Raw genomic sequence first — 19,141 nt, forward strand, 5'->3', positions numbered from 1 at the left:
TGACACAGGTAGTGATCTCACTTGGTTTCAGTGGGATGCACCATGCCAAGGTTGCACCCTAGTAAGTTTCACTTTACAAACATTATCAACTAGTTATTTATTACTAACCAGTCATCTTAAGATAATTGATGATGTTGATTTCCTTAATTGGGGTGTTTTTTAAGCCTCGTGATAAACTTAATAAACCCCATTGCAAACTTGTGAAATGTGGAGATCGCTTGTGTGCTGCAATCCACTCAGAACCCTGTGCTGACCCAGATGAGCAATGTGACTATGAGGTTGAGTATGCAGACCAAGGATCTTCTCTAGGTGTGTTAGTCCTAGATAATATTGCACTTAAATTCACTAGCGGATCTTTAGCACGCCCAATTCTGGCCGGTGAGTGTTTTCTCTCCATCTATTTCACAGTGCTTTTACTAATTTCAAATTGATCATCGATAATCCTGACATATTTGTAAGGCTTAAACATGTATTTACTTTATTATGTCTGTAGAGAAATTTATCAGAGGGAACAAATAACAAAGGTCATTCAGCCTCCAATGAATTTAACTTCATCATCTACTTAGTAGTGGTCCACATTTAAGTAGTAGCATAATAGGTCAGCTGAGATATTGAGGAGTTTACAAATATCCCGAGTGTCTTACTTTTTGTCAAACCATCTTTTCATCAATTGCTAGTGACCTTGGCGAGAAGTTTTCTTCATTAAATTTTTGGTTAATTTATGGGACTAAACAGCAGCATAGGGGATCCGCTCCTTTTAACCCGAATTTTTTCTTCTAGAAATGAGGAGGATTGGAATGTTCTATCTTATTTTTGTTTTAACTTGCTCCTATGACCCATAGAGAGTATAATTCAAAAAGGAACTTATGAATTTATTATTTGTAAACTTTCCCATTTCAACCCTCTTCTCTAATGTTCTGTCTGGGAAACAAAGGCAGGGTGGGATAAAAAAGATTAGGATAGTTCATGTGCCGAGAAAAAAAAAGGGATAATTTATAAAAAAAAAATGATCAAGTCATAAGATACCAAATTCCAATACATAGGGGACAGATTTTGTTATAACTCCCCAATTCCCAAACCAAGCCATGATTACATGATTTATTAATGTAATCATGTTGGTTAACCACCCGATATGGGACTCGCAACAGGTAAGACAAGCATTCTGTCTCAGCTTCACTCTCTTGGCCTAATTCGCAATGTGGTAGGCCACTGCTTAAGTCGGAGAGGAGGAGGCTTTTTATTCTTTGGAGATCAACTCATTCCCCAATCTGGAGTTGTTTGGACACCCTTATTGCAGAATTCCTCAGTGTAAGTGTTAAATTATGAGACATTGCTACTAATGAGAACTTACACACGGCCACACTACAAAACAGGTCCAGCAGACATGTTTTTCAATGGAAAGGCTACTTCTGTGAAGGGTCTTGAACTTACCTTTGATAGTGGGAGCTCCTACACATAATTCAATTCCCATGCTCATAAAGCTCTTGTTGGTCTGGTCAGATATGGAATCCAAGGAGCCTCGTTATTGTATTGTTTGGCTTATGATAATTAATCATCTCCCATCTTCAATTAGTAAATCCTTGATCTATGATTCAGATAACTAATGATATAAAGGGAAAGTCGTTTAGTAGAGCAACTGAGGATCCATCGCTCCCAATTTGTTGGAAGAATCCAAAGACTTTCAAATCTCTCCATGATGTCACTAACTATTTTAAGCCAATAGCACTGAGCTTCACAAAATCAAAGAATTCCCTGCTGCAACTACCACCAGAAGCTTATCTAATTGTCACTCTGAGCACCTTTCAAGACTAAATGAAAGGAACAAAAGAATTTACCATGTGTCTATTGTCTAACATGCTGCCCTTTTCCAGAAATATGGCAATGTCTGCTTGGGGATTCTAGATGGCACTGAAATTGGACTAGGAAATACTAACATAATTGGAGGTGAGTAGTGTCCGATACTAATAAAAGTATAAAATATGGTTTTCCTTTCTCTTATTTAATTTGATGAGTGATGACTTGATTGTAAACATTGAACAGACATTTCTTTACAAGACAAGATGGTGATATATGACAACGAGAAACAGCTCTGCCAATTGTGATATACCACAGACCTCCCAAGTCAAAACAATCAATTGTGATTTTAGTTGAGGGTTGAGACAGTCGATACTCACGATATGGCATTTTATTTTAGTAGGGAAAACACAAAACAAAAAACAACATACAAGTAAACAAGCCCAACGAACCGGTGTCGTGCAACTTATGATGTTATGGATTGTCAATGAGTTTAGGCATGGCATGTTAGAATGCAAAATTGCGTTTGCGTTTCCATTCAGATAATGTTTCGTACACTTTCAAATTACATTCAACTCCTAAGAAGAGCGCTATTGGCAACAAATAAGCAACTTGTTTTTATTTTAAACCTAAAATGAATCTAAAATTATCAAATGGTGGAGATAAATTCACTTTACATGCACTCTAAAATGATAAGACTCACGTTAGAGGATTCTAATCCCAACAAAATTTATTGTTTTTTTAATGAAACAATGAGACTTAACTAATGTAATTGAAATTTAAGAGACCAAAATTTGATAATTGTGTATAAAAAAAAATACTCCTTCCCCTTCTTTATTAAGCATCCTATCTTTTTTTTATTCTACTTTATAACAAATGCACATGTATAAAATTAATTAAAAGCTAGTAGGTGGAAAGTAAGGGTATAATTGACAAAAGAATAATTGATAAAAGTAGATAAATAGATTTTTTTTCAAAAATTCAATAATTAAAAAAAATGATTAGGAACATTTTCTATAAAATCAATAATTTTAAAATTTAAAGAGATAATAAATGAAGAAAATACTTTCTATCATAATTAAAATCAAAATATGCTCGTTTTATAAAGATTAAAATATATTTGAGTATCTTTATTTTAAAAAATAAATTATTTCCACTAATTCAATATATATATATATATATATATATATATATATATATATATATATATATATATAACATGTAAAAAAATAAGATAATTATGTTTTGTTGTGCCATTAAATTTTGTGGAATTATTTTATCTGATAAATTATAATATTTAAGAATTAACTTAACTTTAAAGTTAATTTATTGTTAAGTTATTCGACGGAATATAATACAGTAATTATTCTTTTAAATTAATTATCACATTTATACGCATTCAGAGGTCAAATCAAAATTTTGTTCAATCAAATATTAAAATGTTGCCGATTTACATAGATCAATTAACATTTGCCCTATGTTAAAAGAGTTAAAAAAAAAAAAGGAAAAGGAAGAAAACCGTAGGAACCGGAAATTGCGAACTGCACCAGGTCTTTAATCCGCTAGAACTAGAATATGTGTTTGGCGCCACTAGCCTCTGCTGTCACTTGTGAGCGGTGAATGCAAATTTCAGTTCTCAACAACGCACTGAAAGAAGAGAGTGCGTATTAGCACCGTGACCTAACAATGGCGGAGACGAACCATCATATGGACATCGACAGCGACGACCACACTTACACCGCGAGGCCCGACAAGGCTAAAAGTGTCGTCGTCGCCAGCAACCCTGCCGCCGCCGGCAAGGCCATTCCGTGGGTCGAAAAATATCGCCCTCTGTCCCTCGACGACGTCGCCGCTCATCGTGACATTGTCGATACCAGTAAGACTCTATCTCCGCCTTTTATCTCTCTAGGGTTTATGATTGAGGTTTTTCTTTACCTTCCTTCTTTCGCTGCTCACAGAAACATCTCATCAGAAGCTCGATATAGGGTTACTTTTATTACTTTGTTTTGAAAATAATTTTCCCACCTATCCTCGTCATAGCGTTTTATGTATGTGTAAGTGGTGGAATTATAGTTGTTGGATTGTAAAACTTGGTTAGCGAGGGAGCTACATATTTTTATTTTATTTTATTTTTCGGTTTCATTTTTAATTTGGTCTAGTGAAAATTAGGAAATGAAAAGGGACTTGTAGTTGTACGTCTTGTGATTTTTTTTAATCAATGTCCATTTGCAATTTGAGTATTGTTGGTGTTACTTAGATTGCTCATCGTTCTTTGTTTTAAATTTCTCTGTAGTTGATAGGCTGACCACTGAGAACAGATTGCCCCATCTTCTGTTGTATGGCCCTCCTGGCACGGGCAAAACATCAACGATTCTCGCTGTGGCACGCAAACTATATGGTTCACAGTACCAAAATATGATTTTGGAGCTCAATGCATCAGATGATAGAGGAATTGATGTCGTGCGACAGCAGATTCAAGATTTTGCTAGCACTCAGAGCTTATCATTTGGGTTGTCTTCTCTGCCTTTTATTCCTCTACTTATAATTTTTACCATATAGTTGTGTTTACTTTTTTTATGACTGCAGTAAATAGTTCTTTGTAGTTTGTGTTGTTGGTTTGTCTAATTTTAACTTGGCTGTCAAATTGATATTCTTTGAGTTACTTTGTTTTATGTGGTGATTGCCTTAGCTATAGTGGCCATCAATATAATTCATTATAATTGGACTTGAAAGCTTCAGAATTTTTTAGTTTGAATATGCTCCCCATGTTTCCTGTTCAGTGTTGCTTATTTTCAGCGTTCTGCACTTATTCGGGTGTTCCCTCTTCCTATACCAGTCCATTGGTCAATTCAGAAGTTTAGTTTAGGTGATAAAATTTGGGTTTATTCTCTATTCTGCAAGGTGTTCGGTGTCTTGCTAATCTTGGAGTAATTTTGTGAAATAAGCTTTGCAGATTTTGACACATTTTTTAGTATAATTTCCCCGCTGAATGCTAGATAACTAGGATAGTTATATTGTAAACAGTTTCACCCCCTGACACAAATATTAACAAATAAAACATTATATTTGTTCATTTTAATTTTCAGTTGTGATGGTTCTGATTTTCAAAAACCTCGGTTATTTTATTGTTATATTCTTTTCTTTTCTTGCTTTCCTTTTTGTCTTTTGCTTGAATGTGCTGATGTGCATTTGTTTGTAAGCTAATTGATGAAAGTGTAACCAGAGTTGAACATTTCCTTTGGGTTTTTGTTGTTCTGAAAGTGTACTGGAACTGCAAGTTTTGCCTTAACTGACTATCTAAAACTCTCTGTTCAGTGTCAAGTCCTCTGTAAAACTTGTATTGTTGGATGAAGCAGATGCCATGACAAAGGATGCCCAATTTGCATTACGTAGAGGTATGTGCCCATTTTTATACTCTAACTTATGTATGCAGCATCAATCAAGTTTCTTGAGTTGTAATATCCTTCATCTTTTGATGCAGTGATTGAGAAATATACAAAAAGCACTAGGTTTGCACTTATCTGTAATCATGTAAACAAGATTATTCCCGCACTTCAATCAAGATGCACTCGGTTTCGGTTTGCCCCTCTTGATGCCGTCCATGTCACTGAAAGACTGAAACATGTTATCAAGGCTGAAGGGTATGCTTCCAGTTCTCTGTTATCTAGTCTGCTTGTGGTAGTTTGAGTCAGATAATGTCTTTTGCCATGTTACTTTACGTTATCTGGAATCTTTTTTATGAGAATTTCTGTTGTAATCTATTTCCGAGCTAGACATTTGTGCATATTGAGTGCCAATATAATGATAATGAAGCAAATGAAGTTCTCATTGCTTATCTCAAAAGCTTGAATTTATTTTATTAATATTTTAACACTTTTAAATATTTTATCTGCTGAAAGCTGCTGATTGGTCTTTTTCTGACTGTTGACCTTTTTCTAATGCAATGTGCATAAATAAGATTTCATGTGCAAAGTAAAATTCAGTTTCTTTTGGGTAAGCAGGTCATTCAGAGGGAAGGGGCTTGGAGGGGAGAAAATGTGCTTTCTGTCTCTCCTGACTCCATTCACCTTAGCATACACATTTATTTGCATTTAGATTCAGTACATCATAGAATTATACCACGTTCTTATTTGATTATAGTAATTACCCTATTCGAAAGAGTTTCTTCGCTGCACCTTTTTTTCTCCAGTTTTTTATGTAAAAGATCTGAATATTCAAAACATAAAATTATAATGCCAAATGAAAAACATAGTTTGAGCAATTTAGCTTTAACTTTCATTTGATATTAAGAAAAAGATTAACGAATGTTGGTTGTATATGTGCATAAAAGTTTTGGTGCTTACATTGATTTGTATATGTATTATGAAATACTCCATGAAAAGGGATATTATATTCTCTAGTTAATACTGATAATTGAATCATAGGTACAGTCAGAGATATAGAGAGCGCATGCAGATCCCACGGTTTTAAAAATAGTAAGACCTGACTTGTGTGTGCATCTCTCTGTACTGCTTGTACAGTTCAACTGCAAGTGTTATAAATCCTTGAATCTTATAAATTCTTTTTAGTTAACCAGAGTGATTAAATTGTTTAACACAAACTATGGTTCACTTAGATTTTGAACTTATTGAGGAGTCCTGTAGATAAAGTTTTTTGAGGAAACCATTAAGGTAATCATGCAGTAAAACTCACCGCTTTAATCAGATACTCTGTCTTTGAATGTGGAAATGAAGTTATAATATTGAAAGGTGCTAATTCATGTGAAACATATTAATTGTACATGCCAATCCCCTTCCTCTAATGCATCTCACATCTGGTCCCTTGCTATTGGATAATCCCTCCACTATATTATTAATTTGTTCTAAACATTTGTAACATGGTTCAATTTTTTGACTTAATAACTTGCAATATGATGATTGCAATTTTGTAATTTGACTAGGCTTGATGTTGAAGACAGTGGCTTAGCAGCTCTTGTTCGGCTTAGCAATGGTGATATGAGAAAGGCTTTGAATATTCTTCAGGTAGTTTGCTGATAGCCTTCAGTTTTCTTATATACAAATCTATCTCAGCTAGTCCTTTTTATTTTGATGTTTATTTTTTTCAAATGAAGAAGTAATTAATCAAACACCATTTTGGAAACGAGTACTATACTGTTTCAGCATCTGCCCTTCTGCTGCTTAGATGGACGCACATATTGAGATGTGTTTAGAATCACACACTTGTATACATGGAATCATACAACACTTGTATACATGGAATCACACACTTGAGATAGCAAGTATTAATTTCGGTATTTTCACTTAGAGATGACTATGCATGTTACATGATCTGAAAATATAAAACTCTTGAATGACTTCTGTGTTGCAGATTCTTGCTTGACAACTTTCAACTTTAATTTATTGGCTAGCAATATACATTACAACAGCAATATCCTTATTCCATTAGGTGAGGTCAGTACTGGATTGCAAGACACCATTGGGCTCAGTCAACAACCAAATTCTCAAGGATATTATTCACCATGAGATCCCTTTTAATAATTGTTTTCACTGTTCTTGGTCTCCCTCTATCCCTTTTCATAGGGTTAGAAACCATGTGATATACTCTATCACTGGGGGCCTAGTGACATTCTTTGCATATGCCCAAGTCACCTTAACCAAATTTTTGTCTTACCCTTGATAAGTGCTACACCAATATCTCCTTATATGCAATCATTTTGAATCTTGTCCTAATGTCCATTCTCATGTCACTGCATCTATGTCAACATTCTCATTTTTGTTACTCCTATTTTTCTCCTTTGTTGACTCTTTAAAGTCTAATACTGACTATATTAGAGTATAACTAGTCGTATATATTTATAAGTAAACTTTTCTTTGAACTTAGTAGGTATTTTACAGTCACAAATAACTCGTGATGTTTTTTGGCTTTTTAACCACCCGACTTGTATAATGTGTGTGAAATCTTTATTAATTTTCCTATCATTTTGTAATATTGATCCCAAATACTTAAACTTTGAAATTGGTAGTTTGACACCTCCAATTTTTACCTCAAAATTGTTTTCCTCTTGTTTATTGCTAAAATTGCAATGTATATACTTTGTCATGCTCTTACTCAAGCGAAAACCTTTTGATTCAAAGTCTTTCTCCAAAGCTCAAGTATAGAGCTAACCTCATCCCTTGATTCCTCAATTTCATCTGCAAAAAAATGCATTTAGGGATAGATAATTTTTAGTAAATATGTACGTGCAATGTACTGATTATTTGTGTGTACCATGTAAATTTGTGTTTCTGTTTGTGTCAACTAAATTTACCAAATGATAATTTCTTTTTTGGTGAAGCATGGTTTATACCAGATATTATGGCCTTAATCCATCGTAGCCAAGGATGCTGATATCATATGCAATTTCGTTGCATGTGATATTTAGGAATGCTTCTAGACGACATCTTGCCTTTTTATGAACATGTACTGTATAAAGATTTGTGACTAGACTGAATGAGTATATAGGAAACTTTTTTTCTTAAGTAATTTTCCAATATATTTTTGGATCCAAATGCTGGTTAGTGATTAGTGTTCTTAAACTTTGATTTTGACTGCTGTGATTTTCTTTCACTACCAAATTGCAATTTTTAACCATGGGAAAATTGTTATGAATTGTATTTATATCCTGAATTGTTTTGTTTCTTTTGTATCAATGGATCACAAATGACATATTCTGTTGCTTTAATATTTGTGCAGTCAACACATATGGCTTCTCAGCAGATAACAGAAGAAACTGTTTACCTGTGCACTGGAAATCCATTGCCCAAAGACATTGAGCAAATATCTTACTGGCTTCTAAATGAACAATTTGCAGATAGCTTTAAAAGTATTGAGTGACCTGTCACCCTTTATTTGTGTTTAATATATATAAGCAATTTATGATTTTTATTTGGCTTTAATTTCAAATAGGAATAGATGAAATGAAGACAAGGAAAGGGTTGGCCCTGGTTGATATTGTCAGAGAAGTGACATTGTGAGTCTTATGCATCATACTGACTGTCCAACTTCCTGGCAACTTTTTTTTCATCTTATTTTTATTTTATTGTTATTGCAGGTTTGTTTTTAAGATTAAGATGCCTTCAGCTGTTCGAGTACAGTTGATGAATGATTTAGCGGATATAGAGTATGTATTTCTGCCCTACTATTTACATGCTATTGTCCTTCTGCCTTGCCTAATGAACAGATGTGTTGGTTACATCAAACATTTCTTTAGACATAAAATATATATGTACAACTATTTGAAAGGCCTTTAAATAGGATTTTAGGACAGGTCAAGCTTTTATGCTTAATAAAAGGCTTGGCCGAGCTTTAAAAAAGCTATTATAGGTCACAAGTCAGTCTAACAACAACAAAAAAAAACTGGCCTTTTCAGGTGAAGTCTAACTTGGTCTAACCAACCTATTTCTAACTCTAATTATGTATGTGGTTGTGAACAAGCACAATAATGAAAGAGGAAAAATAATTTGGCTTGGATAGAAGAAAAAAGTTTCTCTATCTCTTCTTCCCCATATCATGGGCTGTTGGTTATCTGATCTTTTAATAGAGAACATAACATAAGCAGTTTTATTCTGTTGACACTTTATATATATGAGTGTTAATAGTAAAAAATGTTAATGTGTGTTGCTACTTGCTAGCATTCCTCTTTTATATATTACACACATCTTAAAATAGCAGAAAAAAATATTTTACTTATATATATTACACACATCTTCTATTATCTGTACCAGACACATTATGATGCTTTAGCGGTTTAGCAAGATGCTACATTCATCTTGGAATTATATTGGCCCTTATGATAGTGGGAATGAAAATTTCATCTCTTCCAGGTACAGATTAAGTTTTGGGTGCAACGATAAGCTTCAGCTCGGATCGGTTATTGCTTCTTTTTCACGTGCTAGATCTGCACTGGTTGCGGCTGCTACGTAGCCTACTTCTGAAAATTTGCTTTCACATACTACTAGGCCTGGCTTGTCACTACTGAGAATGGGATTGAGAGGATCTCAATTTGTGTAAAGATAGTAACTGTGTTAATCTTTTTTAACTTAAGATGAATTTTAAACTTTCAAGTACCTTTACAAAATTCTGAAGTAGGGACATCTTCCGTTTTAAAATTTACTGCTGCTAGTTTAGATGACACCATTAGGTTTGAAAGTTAAGATCAATTAGCCATTTTGATATCAATACAATGAAAACCCTTGGAATGCATTAAATTTTGCATGGAAAAGGTGAGGTGTTTCCACATAGAGGCAGCAAGCGCGTAGTAACCCGAAGCTGGTTATCAATTGTAAACCAATTTCCAACTAACGATTTAACAAAAAAAAAGAGTTAAATTCTACATGTCTTATTTAAGGTTGTTTCAGAAGTGAATAGAAGCAGTAGTACATAATTTTCTAGCTCCATCGATGTTGATATAACGCATTACGTAATATGATCTCGCACTCATAAATTAAAGGCTACATGCTTCATTGGACATGGATTGTATATAATTTTTTGGCATACTGCCTTGTGCTATTTTTTTTTTTTAAAAAAAAAGGGTTAACGAATCATTTGATTTTTAATATTAGGAAATTATTGTCTTAAAATTTTAAAGGTTGAGGGAGCACAAATGGTAATTTATATAAATATCATTGTGAAGGACCATTTACGAAAATTTAAGCCGCACTTAAAAGAAGTTACCGTGTCAAAACTCAATACAAATATCGAACAACTCCTTAAACATTCTCTGCCCAAAGCACAGTATCACCTCAATTCACCCCCATTTTTGGTCTAGTTTCTTAAAAGAAACGAAAAAGTTGTTAGACTTTAGTTGAAAGAAGGGCCAAAATGGGATCAAATGAGCAGGTGCAAAAAATAGAAAGTTCCAAATTCAGAAGCTTAGAAGTTAGAAAGACCATTTTTTAAAATAATTCGTTACGAGAGCACCACCAAGATGAGCTATGGTAATTTTTTAGTATTTCGTTAATAAAAGAGTAGGCCTTAGACCATTTTTTTCCCTTGATCTATAAGTATCCTCTACTAACGTATGGACCCTACAAATTACAATTCAGCATAACACATGACAATTCGAGGCAGCAAATGTTATGTTATAATGACAAACAGGGGAGGGAGGAATTGATTTAATTTGGATGGTACCGGAGAAAAGGACATAAACATGTTGATCGCTGAGAACATGTTTTGGCACTGGAATATTTGGATCTGTAGGAATCTACCATGCTGCATGTTGGTTTGGTTTCTGAGCAGACATCTTGACTATTTTTATTGAAAAGAATTATTGCTTTATTATATTACGTAAACCAATCTTAATACATCTTATAAGCTAGTCAATATGTATATTTTACATCTAAAGTCCAGTTCAACTTTATTTGTTATTACTAATCCGTCTCAGTAGACTAATTATCATTTGTCCACTTGATTCGGCTAATAGGTATTGATGTAAGATTGCTTGCTTGTCCATCACTTATCTTCGAGTTGTTTAATGGATTGGTCAATTTCCTCGTGCTTTTACGTTTTTTTAGTTAGATAATTAACTATGGCCAAGTGTTTTATTTTCATATAGTCATTTTTTTAAGGATAGTCAAATACTGTTTTGGGGGGATAATAATTAAAAATAAGACTCTAAACCTAAAAGGTGGAAAGAGCAAAGCTATCAGCTAACAAATGGAACCCATTCCCACTTGGTTTTTGTCTTGAAATTACATTCAACAGAATTGGAAACAATGGGCTTACAGACCCCAATTTTTATTAAACTCACGACGGCCAATCTAATCATACACTTAAAGGAGATGTCTTCCACTTAAAGAAAAGGAGATGTCTTCCTTTGTGGATTAAGGCATTCTTTGCAAAATTAACGCTGGCACACACACAATTTTACAACTAATACATATCAAGGATGATTAGAAAAAGTTATATTTTTATAAATGGCAACATTAATCAACAATTCGTTGGTTAAAATAATATCGGATTCAATCCATCTAAGTAAGATATCGAATTTAAATCTCATGAATGAAAAATAAAACATAATTGAAAGAAAATATCTCACTAAAGACAATCAGTTAAATTTTTTAACAGAAATTAATCATCAACCAAGATAATTTCTAGTATTCGTTTTACATGATTTTATGTACATTATATTTTCACCTATTTTTATTTACCTTTCTTATTTTTATCCATTCTATTCTATTTCTAGTCTATTTCTTTTCCCTACAAATAAAGCCTTAACAATCTCCGTAGCAAGTTTCTATATCAAGTGGGAAAAAATAGAGGAAATTGATAATCGTGCCTGAGATATTAACTAAAGAAATTGACTGACCATTATCATTTGTTAAAACTGAAAAAAAAGATTCAACTTGTGTAGGAAAATAGTAATAAACAACGATTTATAAATTTTGTGTATATATTTCTCCTAATAAATATTTGATATATTTAACCCGTATTTATTATTTAATACGAGCGAAATAAACACAATTTAGACAAGATCATGCATGTCATCTTAAAATTTGACTTGAGAAATAATTTATAGTTTTTAGCAACTAAAAGCTAATTGTAGCTGAATATTTTTGTTTCTAAAGTTTTAAATTTCTTCAACCCAATTAATACAAAGTAAGGCTAGCTAGTTTCGAGATCTTCTGAGTTTGATATAAGTTTTAATCAAATTTCTTTACCTGTGTAGTAGGTAAGGATAATGCATGCTCTGTGGATTTTAAATTAATAGAATGTTAACTTTTGTCGGTCCGGAACATGGAAATATGAGTAATAATTGTCACCTTCACTTCTTCAAAACGAACTCCGGCACATGGATTATAACCCATTTTGCTTTTAAAAATTCAGATTGTGACGAATTTTCTTTATAGCTTGACCATATTGAATATTTTGATTCCCTTTAATAAAATGTTTTCTTTCCAGTCCATAAAAACTCCGGAATTTGTGCAAAATTACGTAAGTGCAACTTATCGAAATAAACACAATGGCCATCTTCATCATCTTAGATTCTTTTATTCAAGTAGAAAAAACTATTAGTTGTCAAAATCAATAACCCGAACCAGGAGATCGAAAGTGGATTAGTATATTTGAAAGACGTAAAAAAAAAAAAGCTAAACTTGTTTTAGACTATTAATTACATTATTACATAATAAATTAAACTAAAGATAGAAAATAAAAAAGTAAACACACAGTAGGATATCACGATACTCGATTAAAAAGGACCTAAAAAACAAGAGAAAGGAGCACCTACTAAATTAGATGTAACACATACTAATGATAATAATTCAACAAATATTAATTAGGGAAGGTCCAAATACACCTTCCATCCTTCTATCAATTTTTATTTTTCCCGGTAAGAGAGCTTCTATGATCACATGACAACAACGTGTAGTAGTGTACCTATCTACATTCTACATACAATAGCTGTACACATGCTACTACTACTAGGGACAGGTCAACAAACATGCACCGTTGGATCGTCATCGTCGTCGTCGTCGTCACATAGCAAAACACCAAAAAGAACCGGTGCAGACGGTGGACCCAACAAACACATGCGTTTCCAGCTTCAATGTTTTTATCTTTCTTTGCCCTAGCTAAGCTAACTTGATAAATAATCGTCTGTGTGTGGTCGCACAGGCACACTCATAGACCTTGAGTCTCGTGCTACCGTGCAAATGCGAATGGGCGGCGTGGATCGGTTTGTTCAGAAGGGCTTGTTGGGCCAGTACATGAACATGTCCTGCAGCGGCGACATCATCTGATTATTGCCCTGGAATTGCGTCGTGAAGCTGTTGCTGTTGTTCAGAGTGGCATCCACGTAATTAAACGGAAACTCGAGGCTTTTCTCCCACTCCTTCCACTTTGGCTCGCTCTGCACCTCGCTCGCGAATTCCGGCGATACCACGTGCTCCGAACAGCTCGAGTCCGTGTGCAGCTTCGGGATTGAATCCGACGGGTCGAAGTACATGTAATCCTTCTTCACCGCCGCCTTCGCTTGCGGCGGCGGAACCGGCGGCAGAAGACAACCTCCTCCGCTTTTCAGAATCTCCGGCTTCCTGTCTTCGATCTCCGATGATTCCATTTTTCGGCTAACAACAACATCGCTGCTTGGTTGGAACTTCTCGATCGTGCCCTTCTTGTTGTAAATACGGCAAAGCACCCAATCATCTAACTGCATAATCGGAAACCAACGTAAGATTAATTTAATCTCGCAGGCGGTGGCAGGTGAGAGTGATAAGAAGGAATAATTTCTAAAAATAGAAAGTGATAATTGCGATTTGGCAGAAGATTTTATATTTTTAATTTTTTCTCTTTCCACATCAATTATTGTTTTTAATGCGATGGCTAAGTCTTCAACTGGTGAAGGTTCTGCGCGGTGAGATAACATTTAAGATATTACGGCCATAGATTTTGCAATTTGCATGGGAAATGATTATCATCCTCAGCTTCAACTTGAGGGCAAAGTCGTAATTTCATGCAATTATCCTATCCTAATAATCTTGAACTAGAAAGGGCATGCATCATCATTCATGTATGTATGTACCCTTAGGCTGTTCTTTTTGCGAACGGAGCGATCTACATCGGCGAGACGATACTCGTGCATGATCCAATTGCTCTTGTCCCCTTTCGGAGCTTTCCCTGCGTAAAACACCAAAGCTTTTTTTATCCCAACCGGTTTGGGGTGGCCAATGGGCTTATCCGCCCCGGTTGCCTTCCAGTAACCGGTTCCCGCCGCCCGGTTCGGCCTGGAACCGTTCGGGTATTTCCGGTCCCGTGGTGAAAAGAAGTACCACTCTTTCTCTCCGTAGGAAGCCAATCCTGTACAATAACAATTCAAAAAATGAATGAATTAAGAATTAAGAATAAGAATATATCAGAAGTTGAAGATAATGTTACCGGGTAGGTCCCAGGGGTCGTATTTGTAGAGGTCGATTTCGGCGATGATGGGAACGGCGATAGGCTGCGATGCGCATTTACGGCAGAGATAGTGCAACACCAGCTCCTGGTCCGTTGGATGGAATCTGAAGCCTGGGGGCAATTGAAGCTCCGATGCCATCTTAATGAATGAATAAACGCTTCCCCCTATATCCCTCCCTCGCTAGCTACACCAACTATGGTGGCGCCGCTTCAAACTTAGAACATAAGAGAGACCCCTTTATTTATAGCCGATACCGCCACACGTGCCGCCAGGAGCCACTAGTTTCTAGAATACACATGTTTAGCCACTGCTGGCTTCTTTTTTATTATTCACTTTTTCAAAGTTTTATTACATTACCCTTGGATCATTTATCTTCCTTTTTTTTGTCTTTTATTCTACATCGTCTAGTATTAGTGTAATTGATGATTCCACGGTTAATTAGTTAAGGTGACAATTTTAGAATTTAATAAATACTAATATTAAATAAGCTAACAGAAGGTTAAAGTAAAAAAAAAAAATGGCCGTTATTCTCTATTATATAGTTGTGAAATGTATATTTCCTTATTATTTTGTATCGTGTTCTGATTCCTTTTACATTTCCTTTTATTTCAATGGCAGGTTTTTAGAAAAAGAAAGAAAAGGAGTTGGGTGATAGGTAAGAGGACACGTGTCGCACTAGCAACTATGGTGCGCGCGTGTGGAGGTCACTGCTTACGACACTGGTTTTGGAGGGAAGTGTGGGGCCCACGGCGTCCATGGTGTTAGCATGAGATTTGACTTTTTGTAGCAGAAATTGAACAGTGGATGGAAGGTACACGTGGGTTACGAATGTGCACTCGCGTTGGATCCTCATCTCGCGTGATTTATGATTTGTAGCTTTTCTTCTACCACATATGGCCCCACCTCACCGCGTAATCTCTAGCGCAGATCCTCTTGCACATTCTTTTTTCCTTTTCATTTATCGTTTAGCTTTTACGTATTGTAATTTTTTTTAGTAACTATGATTAATATTTTAGACTTTGTGGTAAGATTTTGAGTATTCCCTTTAAATCAATTATAAGATTAATTTTCAGTAGAGGATGGCATATTATAATCTATAATTATAATTAGGGATGAACTCGTGCTTTGCACAATTAGAGAGAGAGAGAAAAAAAAACATAAAAGAATGACGGCAAAGGGAAGAAGAAAAAAAAAAAAGGATCCTTATTGCATACAAAGGATGGGCAAATGGTAGCTAGATAGATTTTATGTCATTATTATTGATACCTATGTTATTTTTTTGAGATTGAAATCATAAAAAAATTGTATTCATGAGTCATAGTACTATGCGTATTAAAATGTTTCATTGTATCTCAATAATCTCGATATATAATTGTATTCATGATACTTTATGATGAGATCACCCTAAAAAATGATTGAATTAGGTGAAGACTCGATAAGATTACGACACGATCTAATCTAGTGGAATACATACATAAATCTCTAACCTGAAGCAAAAATACCGAGGTTAAAAGAATAAAAACTAAATATACATGGATTGGAATACGATCCAATTTATAAAAAGGAAAATACACGTACTTGAATCACAATCTTGTACAGTGGCTATTTTTATTTATTTCTCTGCTGCTGTATAGTCATTGTTTTCCGCTTCATTCACAATGGTAAATTTGAGTAGCATTAAATGCTCGAAAGTATGCAGTTTGAAGTTTGAAAATTGATTACACGTGTGGAGCAGAGGAAGTTACCTGGCAAGCACCCGAGTCCTTATTTTTATGGATAGTATTCGGCGCCCCAGTTTTATTTCTCTGTATTTTGCGTCATTTCAACTATAATTTTGTTTCTGTGTTGAAACGAAGAAGAGAGATAAGCATGTGATGTGAGGCGTACGGGCTTAGGTGGGGTGAGTGGTGGATGTATTTCATGCACTTTCGGTGTTCGGTGGTCTGCGTCTTGCTCACTGCAACCTTCCTGTCTTTATGCTCAATTGGTCATGCCATGCTTGGGTCCACATTCCAGGATCACATTTCACTCTTTTTTTTTTTTACACAGCAACAACAACAATAAAATTAATAACTAATGATCATAAATCCAATCGGTTGAAACATTGTTCCAAAGGACTTTCTCATATGCTACTTTAGTAACATTGAGTTTTTTTTTTTTTTTAAAAAAAACTTCTCATCATCTTAATTAGATTTTATATATATTTTTAAATATTTACCTCTTTCAAATTTCAATCTACCGATTTTTTTTTCGATATCTAAATTGAATTTCAATAACTTTTTAGAAGAATTAATAAAAACTTAAACATAAATTTACATCAATGAAAGAATAACTGGGGTATATCGACATTATAATATTTTTTTAGCAATTATTTGAAAAACTTAACCATATTAATAATTTCAAGAATGAGAAATATATGTCTCATTAAACAATGTAACAAGTAGGAACATATTATTTGATAATGAAATAAATTTAGTTTGCATTGACAATAATATATTAAAATTAAATTAAGAACTTTAATAATCAATTCAACAGCAAACATTAAGAAATTCTAATATGCAGATAATGCTTTGCAATCAATTATAATAGCTTAGAACTTAAATTTTTTTAATTAATATTCAACTCTCTTATTATATAGTTTAATAAAACGTGATATCCGAGGAACAAGTCGTCGTCCCCTTTAAGTCCCCGAATTATTCCACACAAGATTTCAACGCAATGAACAAGTTCATGACAACGACAATCTTGAAGAATATTGAGGACACAAATCATGGGGATTTGTAGATGGTGGCATATCCACTTCTATTTTTGTTGAGGCAATGTTTATAGCAAACTTAATTTTATGTTTTACAGCAAATGCTTTCTCACCTTAACAATTAGTGGGGAACATCTTTAACCACATTTGTTCTTAGAATAAACCTTGTAATTAGCCTCATTATAACATTATTTTATTTGCTTAGTGTCCATTTGATCATACGTTGGTGCTGTAGTTTTCTGCATACACAGAGAAACTATCAATTATTTATATGCTTAAAATAAAGTTTACAAACATAAATTCGAATAAAAATTATTATAATATGATTTATATTTAAATATTTTTTATTCAAAAGTATGTTAACAAAATGATTTTTTTTTATAATAATAATCAAAAGTATTTTCACTTCAAGTTTCTCTAGTAAAAATACAAATCAATAATATTTTTACTTTCAAAGTAATTTTCAGGATCAATCTAAATCTAAAGATAAAATAACTAAAATTCAGGTTTACCAACAAATATATTATTTATTTTTAGTTTTTATAAAGTGAAAAAAAAAATCTCTTTCACACACATATATGTAAAGGTCCAATATAACTCTTTCATTTAAAGTAAAAATACTTTTTCTTAAAATTTTTGCTTTTGCAACCTTGATGTTGCTTTAGGTTGAAACCAAGTTACTAGCAAACTTAACTGAGAAAAGTATTTTGAGGAACAACCAAATATGACATCAAATCAAATTTATTGAGATAAAAAGTTAATTAATGACCAAAGTGACTTCCAAATATGCTATGTAACTTTCATGTTATTCACCAATTTAATGAGATTTTTATATTAATAACGTGAATCCAAACATTCACCTAACTTTATCAGAAGCATGAAAAGGCAACATAATTAGGTTCAATCAAGTAGGGCTTGGATGGATTGTGGGTTGGCTTGACCTTTCAAACTAGAGGTCTATGCTTACTATTTCCCCTTACTTTTAGATTCTTGAAACGATAATAATATACTTTTTCTCCCTACAGAAAATTAAAGCCCATGAGAGTGATACAGTTGTAAAACAGTAACAGCTATAGTCGACATGAATTGAACACGTTTTGTTTCTTCGTTTCTACTCACTCGCCTTCCATATTTGATGAGAAACTTGTTGACAAAACGAGTCACGCCAGGGGCGGCAAAATTTGGACTTTTATTTGCCGCCAGTCCTTTTATGTTCATAAAACAACACGCAAAATTTTAAAGGATATATCAAAAGATGCTAATGATGGCCGTCATAAAAAAAGCCTCAATTTCTCACTGCATTCCACACTGGTTTTAATTTATCAATTTTCATGCACCTCTATCACATGAGTTAGATCCAATCTACATTGTAATTCACGAAGAAAAATAAGTTCTTATATATGTAATATATGTGAACAATTTAAATTGAGAAAATTATTCTAAAATTTAAACTACTTTTAATAACTTACAAATATTATGTACTAGTATATAATACTAATATCATTAATTCCTTCATGTGTAATTAGTAATTTAATCCCTTTACAACGACAGGGGTCATTTAATTACTCTCAAAATTTCAGTCGTCTATTTGGATGCATATATGCATGCTTAATGCTTATGCCGTAAGTTTTCCATTTTACATATTCAATCTGTTTTTG

The 19,141-nt window shown here is 33.8% G+C and overlaps 2 protein-coding genes, 1 long non-coding RNA gene and 1 pseudogene across 3 annotated transcripts; 3 read left to right on the forward strand and 1 right to left on the reverse strand.

Annotated features, from left to right (window-relative positions):
* Positions 1 to 932: 932 nt before the first annotated feature.
* On the forward strand, positions 933 to 2,102 carry LOC121174744 (aspartic proteinase Asp1-like; annotated as a pseudogene).
* Positions 2,103 to 3,271: 1,169 nt separating this feature from the next.
* LOC100805231 (replication factor C subunit 3) lies at positions 3,272 to 10,035 on the forward strand. The gene is made up of 9 exons (XM_003523392.5): positions 3,272 to 3,670; positions 4,088 to 4,304; positions 5,110 to 5,189; positions 5,276 to 5,435; positions 6,734 to 6,815; positions 8,527 to 8,656; positions 8,740 to 8,803; positions 8,885 to 8,953; positions 9,657 to 10,035. Exons 1-9 carry the CDS (start codon positions 3,481 to 3,483, stop codon positions 9,754 to 9,756), a joined length of 1,092 nt encoding a protein of 363 aa, XP_003523440.1. The 5' UTR covers positions 3,272 to 3,480; the 3' UTR covers positions 9,757 to 10,035.
* Positions 10,036 to 12,982: 2,947 nt separating this feature from the next.
* Positions 12,983 to 14,997, reverse strand: NAC022 (NAC domain-containing protein). Its single transcript, NM_001254029.2, has 3 exons — positions 14,707 to 14,997; positions 14,354 to 14,628; positions 12,983 to 13,981 (listed from the first exon to the last, which is right to left on the reverse strand). Exons 1-3 carry the CDS (start codon positions 14,864 to 14,866, stop codon positions 13,514 to 13,516), a joined length of 903 nt encoding a protein of 300 aa, NP_001240958.1. The 5' UTR covers positions 14,867 to 14,997; the 3' UTR covers positions 12,983 to 13,513.
* On the forward strand, positions 13,905 to 15,756 carry LOC106798451 (uncharacterized). Its single transcript, XR_001388097.2, has 2 exons — positions 13,905 to 14,034; positions 15,347 to 15,756. It is a non-coding gene; the product is annotated as an uncharacterized lncRNA (long non-coding RNA).
* The last annotated feature ends 3,385 nt before the right edge of the window (positions 15,757 to 19,141 follow it).

This window comes from Glycine max, chromosome 4 (assembly GCF_000004515.6).
Source record: "Glycine max cultivar Williams 82 chromosome 4, Glycine_max_v4.0, whole genome shotgun sequence".
Classification (NCBI taxonomy): Eukaryota; Viridiplantae; Streptophyta; class Magnoliopsida; order Fabales; family Fabaceae; genus Glycine; species Glycine max.